A 14795-nucleotide genomic window follows, 5' to 3' on the forward strand; every position below is an offset into this window, starting at 1 on the left:
GTACACCCTGCTTTGGTTTTCTGTCAGCGATTCGCTCCACTCCCACCACTGTTGGTTTCACGGGAACTGGGTCTGAACTCAGTTCCTAATGTTTCTGTTTGTGAGGTGGAATTAAAAGAGGATTTCTAGATTCAGAGCTAAAGAGACGGTGGTGGCTGTATCCAGTCAGTTTTCTGAGATAGGCTAGTATTTTATGCATTTCCTGAAATTCATGCACCATGTTTTTTTTTTCCATTCAAGTGTACTAATCAGGCTGAACACTGCTTAGTTCGAGACATGAGATGAGATGGGGACTGACCATTGGTAGACCAGTTATGCTTTCTAATGCAGCAGGCATATAAAATGTTATTTTCTAGTCTGCTTGTAGTGAAATTCTACACTAATACACAACATTTTTTGTGCATTTGTGTTTTGCTTGCATGTTTGTCTCTGTGAGGGTGTTAGGTCCCCGGGAACTGGAGTTACGGACAGTTGTGAGCTGCCATGTGTGTGTATGCTAGTAATTGAACCTGAGTCCTCTTCAAGAACTGCCAGCCATCTCTCCAACCCCCAACATCTTAAGACTAGAAGCTAGTTTTGTCGAGTTGTATCTCCTGATTATTTACTTATCTCCCAGAGATTTATGAGGGTGGCTTTTAATCAGGGGACACATGGTTTACATTCATCCAGTATTATTGCTGCTCATCTCAGGACCTCATAGCTCAACAGGAATTAGTCTAGGAGAGTGGGGGGGAACAGCAAGGCCTCCTGGCCTGCGTTCATTGTCTCCTGTTCCATGGTTGGAGCATACTACCTTATATCTACTAGTGCTCTAGAATATTGAATAAAGACTGTCTTATTTAATGGCCTGTTGCTGTGACAAAAGATGTCACGACCAAGACAACTTTTACAATAAATGATAGCATTTAATTGGGGGCTTGCTTACATTTTCAGAAGATTAGTTGACTGTCATCATGATGGGGAGCACGGTGGCAGACAGTCAGTCAAGCATACACTGCTGAAGAAGTAACTGAGAGCTATATTCTGCTCCTCAGGCATTAGGCAGAGAGAATGGCACCGGGCCTGTCATGGCCTTTTACTATTTCAACGCCTTTCCCAATTGAAACACCAACTCCAGCAAAGTCACATCTGTTAATTCTTTCCAGCAATCTACCAACTGGAAATCAAACGTTCAAATACATGAGCCTATAGGGCCCTTCAAACCACCCCAGAGGCCACCATAGAGTGAGCTGCTAGCACCTGAGTGCTGCCAGTCTTAGCTTCTTTTATTTTTGGTTTGGACGCTGCAGATAGGGGCTTCTCCAGGGGTGATGACTTGGCGCTTCAAGTTCTAATCTTGCTGTGACCCCGATCTCCACTGAGCCTTTGAGATATGATCTTTACCTTCCTTATACCATTGTCTTTTTAGTGGCAGTTATGCCATCTCTTTACATAGGGGCCTTGTAAGAAATGAAAGGACAAATAGGTGACCATCACATAAAGTACTCTGAAAATAAAGTCAATAAAGTAAATTGTAGCTAAGTGTCTGAAGTATACTCTGAGCTTTACCTTCAGATTTGACTGTAGGAAATGTTTTTTCCTGAGCTGTGATTTGTAAGGGATGCTGCTGATGAGTACGGTCACTCTGTCCTGCTTGCTCTGATGCCCTGGGGCAGATAACCTTCTCACAGGAAAAGCACCCTCCTTCCACCAAGGAATAATGGTTAGTCCTTGGTCTTCAAACAAAGCCCTGGATCCTGAGACCTAAAATACATGAATACATACTTTCCTTTTGTGTTTCTCTTGGTATGTAGGGTCTGTAGCTAGCAGTCCACTCCAATCTCTTAAACCTCTGGACCTGGTAGTGTGTGGTAGATGCTGGCATCTGTTGTTCTGAAATAAGGCTTCCATTTTAAGCACAGTAACAAATGCCAGCTGTTGTGGTGTTGCAGTTATCAGGAGAAGGATTATTTTCTATTGTTTTGAGGTAGGGTCTCACTGTATAGTTGAAAATAGCCTTGAACATTTGACAAGCCTCCTGCCTCAGCGTACTGAGTGCTGACATTACCTGGCTCCACAAAAGGGTTTTGAAATGCTAGTTTGCCAAGAGAGTCAATGAAATTCATAGTTATATGTGGTGACTCTCCTGGGATATGACCTATTGGGCCACACCAAATATGTTAAGGTTAAGCTGTAACCCTGAGAAGGAAGTTGTCAGATCTTCATGGGCAGCCTCCAGATGCTCTTGGAAAGAGAGCCGGCATTCTTGGTCACAGGAGGCCTCTTGTGAAAGTGTATAGAAGTAAAATGACCTGGCCCCTAACAGAGGCCAAAGAATTCAGAGTATAAATTATGGAAAATGAATTTAGAGGAAAACTTTACAAAATGAAATCCTAGTGTCTTAGTGTTTCTTTTGCTATGAATAGACAACGTGACCACAGCAACTCTTATAAGGAAAGCATTTAATTGGGGCTGGCTTACACAATTCAAAGGTTTGCTTATTCCATCATTGTCAGAAACATAGTTACGTGATGGAGAAGTAATTGAGAGTTCTACATTGAGATTGGCAGGCAACAACAGGAAGAGTGAGCCAGTCACTGGGCCTAGCTTGAGCTTCTGAAACCTTAGAGCACAACCTCTGAGACATACTTCCTCCAACAAGGCCACACTTCCTCATCATGCTATACCCTATGATTCTGTGGGGCCCGTTTTCATTCAGACCAACACCCCTGAGTGCTCCTGCAGGGTGTTTTAAGGAGGTTTTGCCATGGTTCTCCAGAGCCTGTGTGTACCATTTGTCGCTTCCTATTTGCGTGTTGCTTGTGTTGTGAATACAGCCATGGTCCTATGAGAACCCAGGCTTTCTTTACCTTTGATCCTGCTTCCTCTTTCTCTAGCTCTGGAGTTCTGTTCTTTTCAATCACCCCCACTTAACATCGGCATTCCTTGTCAAGCTCACTTGCTCCCTCTAGTGGGAGAATAAAGTGTTTGATATTAATGGCCCTGTGTGAACTGAGGACTCTATTAATCTTGGTCCACAAAAACATTTTCAGTTAGTTAGCCCCAGTCATCCATTTTCTATTCTACCTTGTAAGTACAAGTTCTTTGTATTCACCAGACTTTAATTAAGCACTAAAAAAAAGGGGGGGGGGGATTTCTGTCATTGAAAACCTAGAGAAGGAAGAATACTTGGGTTGTTTACTTACTTTTTTAAGAATTTGCCTTTGGGATGCTCTATGTGCTAGGCCAGTTGGATCTAACTTTACAACACCTCAGCTGCTTAGGAAAGAAAACCAAAACAACCATTAGACAAATACTGTCTGGCTATCTCTGTGGTCTCTGGAGATGCAGGTAACAGGAGGGTGACTGTGGCCCCATAACAAGTTGCAGTCACCACGTTTTTTGCAGAACTGGGTTGAGGATGGCGCTGTGTTCTTAGATTCCCCACCAGAGCTAAGACATAGAAAGATGTCTGTTGGTGGTTTTGCTTTTCATGTTGTATGTCAGAGGGTCCTGTGTTTTTCATCCAGTAAATTAAGGCTCATTCTTTTGCATGTACACTGTCTTAGGATGTACAGTTGTGACTCCTGGTTTCCCCTTGCCATGTGCTAGTGACACAAATGAGGTAGTCTGTTGTCTCCATGTCAAGTGTACTGTAATGATCTGAGGCTAGTAGAACATCATTGGTGCTGTAGTTCTTCATCCCCATGGTTGTGATAGTGCTGGTTAAACGCTGGTTTCCGAACAATGGGTATATGCTGTGAAGGAGGTGTTATTGCATACAGTGGGTTGGTTCCAAGCCTTTTCAGTACTAGGCAGCCATCAAGTTGTCAACTTTTATGGATAATCTTTAGCAAGCTTCCGGGGATGGGCTGGTTGCTGGTTTAGCTCACCAGCTGTGTTGTAGCCACCCCACATAAAACTTTTTGGGCAAGCTACAGAGTTACAGACATGCCTGGACTTTTCTGGACACGAAAGCAGTATATTTGAATGGACACTTAAGAATATACCTTAAAACAACAAGTGAGTAGAGTCATTTTCCAGTGGTCAAATCAGTTGAAGACACACCTTGGCAATAGTATAGTATTTCATTTTCCTAACATCCCTCAACAGTGTGGTTTTTCCTTGTACCATTGAAGATAGTAACACAATTGCAGTATGTTGACTGTTTAAGGGGTCCAGGTGCTCCTAGAAGCCAGAGGGTTGGTCCCAAGAGTCTTCACCTTCATAGTTCCTTGTGCTGTGTACTATAAGGAACCTTGTTTTTATGATACCCTGTCTGAAAAACTTGGGGGAAAGCTGGGCTAAAGAACCTGTAGGAACACTGCACCATTCATGTCTTCTGAATATGGATTCCTTTTGTGCCCTTACACATCCGGTCTGTAGTGATGGCCTGTAGAACATGCCTTAATCATCAAAAGTGCTCACATCAATCTAGGGATTTTCAGGCCTTCCAAGCTAAAGAAACTTTGACCTGATGCCAGCATATACCTGGGGCTGGCCCTTTGACAAAAAAATCTCTACCTTTTGGAAGAGACTAGCCATATTGGATTTGCTATGTAAGGGTGAGCTAGACCTAGAACCAGAACAGGCCGTGCTTCCAACAATGCAGGGGAAGTGGAGAACCTCAGTAGATGCATTCTTCTACTACCTCCTGTGCATATAGCATCATTCCAGAGACCTGCCCGCCTACTATCTGTGCCTTCCTTCTTATCTCCCAATGTGCTTCATATTGGAAATACAAATTAAATCAGTATTTACCACTTACTAATATTCTTAGTGTTTTCATTTGGGGGTTTATTCAGTAGATTCATTTTAGTTCAGATGAACTTCTTCCATACATCTTCCTCCCCATTACTAGAACCTTGTGTGTAATTTCATCCCTGGCTTTGTACATTTGTTTTCTGAGATCGGGGTCTTTCACACGGTCTAGGCTCATGATTTCTTCATGCTGACTGGCCAGCAAGTCCCAGGGATATACCTGTCCCTGCCTCCCCACAGTAGGGATTAAAGTGTATCTTTTACTATTAGCTATTTTCATGAATGCTGGAGAATTAAACTTCAGTGTCTCATGGCTACATGGCAAGTACATATCAACAGAACCATCTTCCAGCCTTGTATATGTGCATCTAATCTAATTCATTGGTGTCACATTGCCTTCTTCTCTTCTAAACTTATAGCCAGTTTCCCAATTTGTTCCAGGTCACCTCTGCCATGTCAGCCATACTTGCTGGGTACTGTGGCACTCACCATTAATCTCAGCAATCCTGAGGCACAGAGGCAGGTGGATCTCAGCATTTGAGACTAGCCTTGTCTACACAGCGATTTCTAGGCTAGCCATGGCTATGCAGTAAGAAAAAGATCCCACCATTTAGTTTTAATGCCTCCCCCCATTTGTGTCTCGTAGAGGGCTTTTGTTGTTGTTGTTGTTGTTTGTTTTGTTTTGTTTTTGAGACGAGGTTTCTCTGTAGCCTTGGCTGTCCTGGACTTGCTTTGTTTATTAGGCTGGCCTCAAACTCACATAGATCTTCCTTGATTACATGAGTGCTGGGATTATAGGTGTGCACCACTATGCCCGGCTCCTAGAGGGCTTTTGTGAGAGCTTTTGGAGACCAAGTATGGATGTTGACTCGTAATCCATGTCACACCAAGAATTTGTTTTTTACTGGACCACAGATAATTTTTTTTCCCATTTATAGAAAACAGATCTGACTGGCTTCTGTGTAGCACACATACCCCATGGGTGTTGAAATTTCACTGAGACCTGGTTCAACCATTTTTCATGGTGTGGTTCAAAGATAGCATCTAAAAAGATCCGATTGGAATTCCAAAAACCACAGGCCTCTATATCTGGAGGAGTCTTAGAGACTTGGGGGTGGGGCAGTGATCTGTTTGGATAAACCATGAACCTTTACTTTTCATTGCTGGTTTGGGTGGCTACCAGTTTAGCTGTTTTCACTCAAAGCTTGTTCGTTAAATAGCTCAGGCTTGTCACCATGGTCTCTTACTGTGGTGAGGGCATGCTGATCATGAGCCAGCCTCATGGAACTTGTAGCTACTTGTACAAGTACCTCATGACTGTTCCTCACCATCAAGCCAGGCTCTGATCTTCAGGGAACAGGTGTGTGGTTTCTGTAATTGTGTGAGTTTTAGACTTTTGGAGGTGGTGGCAGCCGTTCTTTACCCTGTGCTTCTTGATTTTAAAAGTGACACCCATGAGACTTAAGTGTCTCACTAAACTCACACCTGTGCTGATTGGTCGCCTACCCTGGAACCAATGAGTCTGGTACCTCCTTGTTCTTATTTGGCAATCAGTAGGCCAGTGGCGGCTGGGGGGAGGGTGTGTGTGTGCCAGAGCCATGCTGTTCCATTCTATGTGAGCATTTTGTTTCACAGAATTTTCTCTTGGCTTTTTAGGCTGGCAGGTGGATGGCCAGTATTTGACAGCTGCCTCTATTTACCCAGTTAACAAAATCTCAAATGGGCGCTTGCAAGGGGTGAGAAAATAGGAACCATAAGCCCAGAAGGGGGCTAGGCACATTTTGGCTTCACAAAGGAAGTTGAAGTATTCATCCTGCATCGAGTGAGACTGTCCATACAGGTTAAGTCTCACGGATGGTGAGAGGCTGAGGTGGCGGCAGCTGCTGACAGTTTGCAGCCATACCTGTAGGCTTGCTGTGTGAATCTGAGCTAAGGCTTGAGTGCTGCTGCTCTTTTTCTTCTATAGTGTATAGGTTTTTTGTTTATTTTTTTGTTTTTGTTTTTGCTGTTTAAATTGCATAGTTGATTTTTTGTTCTGTCTTTTGGCCATACTGTTATGTGGAGCACACAAAGGACAGCAAACAACCACTTTTGTAACAGGGATATATATATATATATTTTAAAAAAACACTATTACACACTTTTCTCAAAACAAATAGGATCTTGCTGTTCTTAGAAACTGGAGATAGATAACTGATAGGTCTATGGCGAGGTCTTCATTATGGAGTCCCACATTTCCTGAAAGAGCCACACGAAGAAGAGTTAATATGCAAACCCACCCAGGAAGAGCCCCAGGCAGGCCAACACAGTATTGTGGTGAAGGCGTGCTAGTCAGATGCTCTGTGTGCTGTGAGGCCCCTGCTAGTGTCGCTGACTGATTCTTGATGGGTTTCCTCCCTTGCTTAACTTAGGTCCCACATCTCTTCTGAGCCATGTCTGTCACCATGAGCTGTAATAGTCCTTTCCTCTCTGTTTCAGCGTCGGTCCTAATTATTTCTCTCCTCCTGCTCCTGCTGCTTCCATAGGTGTCTAAGGTAAATGGAGTCACTCGAATGTCATCTCTGGGTGCAGGTACAACCAGTGCCAAAAAGATCCGAGAAGTCAGACCTTCACCATCCAAAACTGTGAAGTACACTGCCACAGTGACCAAGGGGACTGTCACATACACCAAAGCCAAGAGAGAACTGGTTAAGGAAACCAAACCCAACCAACACAAACCCAGTTCAGCTGTCAACCACACAATCTCAGGGAAAACTGAAAGTAGCAATGCAAAAACCCGCAAACAGGTGCTATCCCTTGGGGGGGCGTGCAAGTCCACCGGGCCTGCTGCCAGTGGCATCAAGTCCAGCAGCAGGTTGAACCCAAAGTCATGCACTAAGGAGGTGGGGGGGCGGCAGCTGAGGGAGGGGCTTCGTAATTCCAAGAGGAGACTGGAAGAGGCACAGCAGGTGGACAAGCTGCAGTCACCCCCCAAGAAGATGAAGGGGGCAGCAGGCGCTGCTGAAGCCCCTGGCAAAAAGGCTTCTGCGGAGAAATCTCTGCTGAATGGACATGTGAAGAAGGAAGTGCCCGAGCGAAGTTTGGAAAGGAATCGGCCGAAGCGGGCCACAGCTGGCAAGAACACGCCGGGCAAACAAGCACATGGCAAGACAGAGGGCACCCCCTGTGAAAATCGTTCTACCTCGCAACCCGAGTCCTCGCACAAGCCGCATGAGCCGCAGGGCAAGCCGGAGAAGGGGGGTGGCAGGTCTGGGTGGGCAGCGATGGACGAGATCCCTGTCCTCAGGCCCTCCGCCAGGGAGTTCCACGACCCGCTGGTGTACATCGAGTCTGTGCGCGCTCAGGTGGAGAAGTATGGGATGTGTCGCGTGATCCCCCCTGCGGACTGGCGGCCAGAGTGCAAGCTCAACGATGAGATGCGCTTTGTCACGCAGATCCAGCACATCCATAAGCTGGGCCGGCGCTGGGGCCCCAACGTACAGCGGCTAGCCTGTATAAAGAAGCACCTCAGATCTCAGGGCATCACCATGGATGAACTCCCCCTCATAGGTAAGGATTGAGCTCTTCCACTTTGCCATGACCCTAGCATGGAGGCAGGTGGATTCCTCAGTACATTTCTCTTCTCCTGGAGCTAGACATTTGTGTTAAGAAGTTTGCAATTGATGGGAGTTTCCCCTTGCTGGACTGTGTTCTAGAGCAGCTAGGGTTGAGCCAGGGAAGGGCTGAGGAGTTCAGGCTGCTACAATCTGGTGCCTTGGCTTGACAACCACAAATTACTTACTTCCTAATTTTGCATGCCAGCAGGATTAGTTTCTGCTGAAGCTTATCTCTGTGGCGTGTAGTGGGCTACTTGCACCTTGTGTCACAGAGTCTTTCCCTGTTTGTCTGTCTGGGTATCTTATAAGGACACCAGTGAGGTTGTGACAAGGCCTGCTTGGGGAACCTTATTTTAACTTACTACTTTAAAGTACCATAATATCGTGGGGTTTTATTGGATTTGTATTTCAATATGTTAACTTGGGTGATCTTTTAACTCAGCTTACAAGCTCCATGTCGTTTCTGTATCTTTCTTGTCCCTATCTGTCCACCTCTCTGTGTTGGTTTTTTGGTCTGTATCTCTTCTCCCTGGTGCTCTCCCTGTGGCCCCCCCCCCATTCTTTGGTGAGCAAAATGGACCTTCTCTGGATATAAAGGGACAATATTATATTCTATTTCTTTCAAGGGCTAATTTAGTTCTGGCTAGGACTGGAGAGCATGCCCCAAGAGCTACTGCTATGAGTACATGTCATGGCATGGCTGATTGTCTTTCCTGCAGGGTATGGAGTAGGCATGGCTCCTTTGACCTTCTGCTGTCACCACTTTTGACTCTCTTGTTGTTCCTGGCACTCCAGGATAGGCTTTTCCAGGGAAAGCCAAGTGATTTGTGCAAGAGAGGCTAGTCCTAAGGTGGTCAGCTGCTGTCCTCACTGTAGGCTCCAGCTCTTGGGAAGCAGTGCCCGCTCTGTGGTTGACAAGTAGGGACTGTCTCAGCAGTCACCCAAGGCCAAGAGCAAAGATCAGCAGGTAGAGATTTCCTAACTCCTCTCCCCAGGAGGCTGCCATTAAACATGCCTTTTGAGGGTCTCTTGAATCCTTGTTCTGTTATCTGCTGCCAATGTTGGCATGAGAGGAGGCTTTGGATAGAGCTTCAGAGACATGGTGAGGTATGTCCTCACCCTGACCCTGACCGCCAGCCCCCAGGTAACTCAGAGGCAATGAATCAAGAGTGCTGCCTTGATGAGGCCTGTGGATTGGCAGGTTCCTGCCAGTGCACAGTGCTTTTGTGTTGGGGGATAGGTGAGATGGCAGGAAACATTGCCATGATAATCCAACAACTTTATGCTGTATAATTCTGTTTTCCCCTATAGCCCTAATTGCTTAGCTAGCACCAGAAGCCACTTTATTATCCTTTATGTTTATCTCCCTGAGACAGGCTGCTGTCTTCAGGGCCTCAGTCTCTAGGCAGGTGGACAGGACACCTTCCTAGGGGACGTGCATGCCCAGCCTGCCTCCTGTTACTGTTTCATCTGGAGCCATGGTTCTTTTAATTTTGATGTCAATACAGTCCTACTTTTGAAGATTGAAGAATTTCTTGGATTTTATTTTGTTCCGTTGTTGTGGTATTGTTAGTTATTCCTCTTTTCAATGAGACTGCTTCTCTGTTTTTCATTCAAGTAGATAGAATGGTGAGGTCTGCATTTAAATACATCTGAGATGGATTTGTTGCTTTATTGGTTTTTAGTTTGCATGTCTTGCACAGGCTGGGCAAGCGTTGTACCACTGAGCTACACAGACCAGTCCATATTTGAGTTTTGATAAACATTTAAACTCTTCGTTTCTGAGATAAGGAGTCTCTGTGTCTCAGACAATGTTCTGTGACCCTGAGCAAATGTAGTTTTGGTCTTGGATGAGAGATTCAATCTCCTTATGAGTTAGGCTGTTGGGAAGAGACTTGGCTTTTGACTGCCATGTGCAGTGGTTTCCGACATAGCAGCGATGCTGTAAGCTATGGGAGCACTGGCCATACCTAGGTCCTGCTGCTCTCATCACAACAGCTTTGCCCCTCTGTGTAACAGTGCCTTGGCCATGCTGAGCCCGCAGCTTGGGTACCATTTCAGTGATCCTCTCCTTGTGTGCATGGCTACCTCTTTCCTTCCTTCGGATCAATTCCTCAGATGCCTTTCCTGCCCACTTTCCTAAGGTGATGATCCCTCAGTTTGTCTCCTAGTACCCAGCTGTGACCCCAATATTCAACAATGTAGCTCCAAGCTAGCTGCTTGTTGCTCTGACTCTGGAGCCTAGTGGGAGCCCCTGGCTTTCAGGACTAATAGGCCATAGCAAAAAAAACCAATTTCCTTTATGCTCTTCTTAACCATTTCTCCCCTCACTGCCCAGGAGGCTGTGAGCTCGACCTGGCCTGCTTTTTCCGGCTGATAAATGAGATGGGTGGCATGCAGCAAGTGACTGACCTCAAAAAATGGAACAAACTAGCAGACATGCTGCGTATTCCCAAAACTGCCCAGGACCGGCTGGCCAAGCTACAGGAGGCCTACTGCCAGTACCTCCTCTCCTATGACTCCTTGTCCCCTGAGGAGCACCGACGGCTAGAGAAAGAGGTGCTGATGGAGAAGGAGATCCTAGAGAAGCGCAAAGGGCCATTAGAGGGACACACAGAGAACGACCACCACAAGTTCCACTCTCTGCCCCGCTTTGAGCCCAAAAATGGGCTCATCCATGGCGTTACACCTAGGAATGGCTTTCGTAGCAAGCTCAAGGAGGTGGGCCGGGCCCCACTTAAGACAGGCCGGCGGCGATTGTTCGCTCAGGAAAAGGAAGTGGTCAAAGAGGAAGAAGAGGACAAAGGTGTCCTCAATGACTTCCACAAGTGCATCTATAAGGTAAGGTGCTCCGCAGGTTGCCTATAACCTGTAGGGTAGTTGGGAATAAGGCTGGCTGTTGTGCTGGGTGAATGCTGGAATACTGTCTTACACTGTTTTGAGCTGCTGTGATTGAATATCATGGAGGACACATTAATTCACGGGAAGAGAATGGCTCTTGGGTCTGGAGTCTGGGCTCCCTTTTTGCCATTTGGCTACTTGGTAGGAGCTATGGAGACAGCACCTTTGATGTCCCTGCCTCTTGCGTTGTTACAGTAGTGATTTTAGCAAACCCTTTAGAGGGGACACACATTCATATTCTTGGGGTAGCTGATGCTTCCAACAGAGCTCTGTCTGATCCAGCAGTGATAGACAGTTGGACCTGCCTAGGGAGTCTGAGCAGTTAAGTAGGCAAGGACTCAGGTTTGGAGCTTGGCAACATAAGAGATAGAGGAGTAGTTTGCCCACGTGGGCCTTTCTGGCTTCTCTTCAATTATGTGTGTTGTTTGTACTTGTGTTTACATGTCTTCCAGAGACAGGCAGATGAGGTTTGTCCCGTCCTCGGGTTCTTGGCCTGGCCTCTGAGCACTGCTTGTGTGAGAGCTGTGTGGGCCGGGATTGTGAGCTCTGAGAACGCTCTCATTATCTCCTTATTTTGTGTTCCAAAAAGCCTGCTGCTGACTTCATTTCAGCCCAGTGCTGTTATCTTGATGTAGAGAGCCAAACCCGACAAATCTGTAACACAAATCTCACCGTTAACAGCAGCACAGAAAGGAGGTGGGAAAGTGCCTGGAAAGTGCAGTTGCGGATGATGTCCCAGCATGACTCCCCTGAGCCACCCTGCTTCTGGCAGAAGAGCAGAGTTAGCAGTGTCTCTTGGCAGCTGCTTCCCAAGACTCAGGGCTTCCCTCCCTTGGCCTGCTTAAGGGAGACGGGGGATGGTGAAAGGTACTCCACGGCCAGCTTGTAGCAGCTAAATGCAAGCTGCCCTCCTAGATGAAGCCACTGATGTCCCCTGTGGTTCCTATCTGGGATCCCTTGAGGGAAGTATTCTTGGGATAGGGATTGGCTTGGCCTTCCGTTGGAGGAGGCATGCTGGGCTAGATAGGTTTCTGCTGCGTTGGCGAGGCTAGTCCTCACCTTTGCTACTGTCTGCTAGGTTCCTGTGTCTATTTCATTTCATGCCATGGTCTGTCTCTCTGGAGCGATTGCCGCTATAACCATAGGGCCTCATAGAGCAGCGTGGCTTGCCTTTGGTCCCAGTGAATGCCTTTTGGAGGATTGGCCTGACAAGCAGACCTCAGCTGCCACACAGGCTTCCGGCCTGGAGCTTATTTCTGGGCTTCATTACGTCGTTCTTTTCATACACAGATACTCTCACTTTCCTGTTGTCTGTTACTAGACTCAGGGTTTGCTCTGCATCTGGTTCTTTGTTGTTGTTGTTGTAGTTGAGATGCTTGGCGCCTGGGGCTCTCTGTAGACCAGGCTGGCCTCAACTCACATAGATCTGCCTCCTGAGTGCTGGGATTAAAGGCGCGCACCAGCACCGCTTGGCTTCATTTGGTTCTTTATCCACTTATCCACCCAGGTATAGGGTTTGAGAGCCCAATCAGATGTGCTTCTGAAATGCCTTTTGAAAACAGAGAAATAACCCAGGGACTGAATTGACTTGTTTGGTGTGTATTGTAAGTGACTAGGAGGCCATCCTCATTTTCAAAGCTACTCACTAACCTGTAATTTCAAACTAATACCTTCTGAGATAGGTGTTCTCCATGTCTGTTGCTAGTTGTTCAAAGTTACTACTGTGAGAGTGTATTAGACTCAAGGAAATATTTCTTACTGTTTTTATAAATCTGCTTTGTCAAAGGTATTTTTAGATTTAATTGGAAAAACCTGGTATGCTTGGCCAAGGCGCCCACGACTTCTGTGTGCCCTGGGGCACCAACTGAGGGCAGCAGTTGTCCATCCCCCCTGCTTACTGTGCTTGTGGTAGTTAGTGTCACATTAGGTTTCCTTGTACTTAGGCCTTGACTTTAGGAGAACAGAAAGTTTGGAAAGGTTTCAAATTGTATGAAAGTCACTTTCTCAACTTGAGAACCCCTGCCAAAGCCCTGCCTTGTAAGCCCAACTCACTGTCTGGATGCTCACTGCTAGCTAGTACTCCGCAGGCAGTGTGCTGGGCCCACAAACTTATGGGGATGCTGTCACCTACTGAGAAGACAGTGTGGCTTGTCGCCATGGAGAAGCCACTGGGCAGAAACCTGTGAGACAGATTTATGTCCTGATATAAAGCTACACTGTTCTGCTCTTTTCTTTGTTTCAGGGAAGATCTGTTTCTCTAACAACTTTTTATCGAACAGCAAGAAACATCATGAACATGTGCTTCAGCAAGGAGCCCGCACCAGCAGAGATCGAGGTGAGTTGGTCAACTCCATACAGCCTCCTATGACACTGAGAAGCCCTCAGGCTGGTTGAGGCATGAAAGGACATAGAAACAGAGGTTGTCTTTTGTGTGTCTGTGCTGTGGCAGCCGGACATTTCCTTTTGGAATTCCCTCACCCCTGCTGGAGGAGTCTGAGGGTTGTGTCTTCCCATCACTGGTCCAGCTGGCAAGTTTTGCCCTCAGTGAACTGCCCCTCCCCCCTCCCTGTGTGTTCTGGAGGAGAATGTTTGGAATCCCCTGAAGTCATGGTGTGCTTTTCTCCTCTCCTGTTGTTCATGTAATGGGATTGGCAGGTCTCCATTTTTGTGCCACTGCCAGCTCTCTACTTGGAGTTAGTGCAGTGCTGGAAAGACAGTGGGCTCCTGTGTGCCTGGACCAATTAGCAGCTGTTACATGTGAGGCCCTGCAGGATGGAGCTGGTCCTGTTTGTTTACATTCCCTGGCCAGAGCCCAGTAGAGTCCCTGGGACCCTACAGCTGCTGACATAGGAACCTAGCAGTGGTTGGTTTGTGAAGGGAGAGAGGCCAGCTTCGATCCCTGCCTCAGCACAGTTGTAGCTGAGAAAGAGGGGAATGTTGGACAGGTGTACTTTCTTCTGACGTGACAGGTTCCAGCCAGCTTTTTAATGGACTCGGGACTTTGGATAATTGTTTGGTGATCACATTCTTTACCATGACCTCCATAAGGAGTCTGCCTTGCTCTGTGACCTAGGGCTTGACATCCGCTGTTAACCTCAGGCTCAGCCCTGCCTAGGCTCGCCATTATATTGGACTCGTTTGACACCCACGTGGCCATCATAGTTGCTTCCTGACGCCTCGATTTCTGACGCCTCATGACACTATCGCAGACATGTCAGATGAGAGGGCTCAGCCTGTGAGGCTAGAGAGACAGCCTTTGTCATCATCCCTCCTGTGATCTTGGCATCTCCAGGAAGCTCTCACGATTACTGCTGTCTAGAGCTCATCCTACAGGCTTCTATTTAGGATGTGTTTCAGCAGAAAGACTAGATTTCGCTGTAGCCATTATCTGAATACTTAAAAAGGCAAGAGTGAAGGTTTGCTGAAACTCAGATTTCAGTTTAGTGTGGCTGGTGCCTTGGACTCCGTGTCCTTTAAGACCAGCAGGCTTTTTTCTCTTTCCTGGGGGACAGTGGTGGTTGCTGGTGTGGAATGAGTTCTTGTCCCTCTGCTAGAGGT

The 14795-nt window shown here is 46.7% G+C and overlaps 1 protein-coding gene across 4 annotated transcripts in view; it reads left to right on the forward strand.

Moving 5' to 3' along the window:
• The window catches only part of Jarid2 (jumonji and AT-rich interaction domain containing 2), a 196580-nt gene that overhangs the window by 168408 nt on the left and 13377 nt on the right, over nt 1-14795 (forward strand). For all 4 annotated transcript variants that reach the window (XM_060372398.1, XM_060372397.1, XM_060372400.1 and 1 more), the window contains 3 exons: nt 7266-8289; nt 10675-11177; nt 13480-13572. In XM_060372398.1, the coding sequence (XP_060228381.1) occupies nt 7266-8289; nt 10675-11177; nt 13480-13572 (1620 nt within the window). The remainder of the gene's footprint in view (nt 1-7265; nt 8290-10674; nt 11178-13479; nt 13573-14795) is intronic.

The sequence above is a fragment of the Meriones unguiculatus genome, chromosome 19, assembly GCF_030254825.1.
Source record: "Meriones unguiculatus strain TT.TT164.6M chromosome 19, Bangor_MerUng_6.1, whole genome shotgun sequence".
NCBI classification, from domain to species: Eukaryota; Metazoa; Chordata; class Mammalia; order Rodentia; family Muridae; genus Meriones; species Meriones unguiculatus.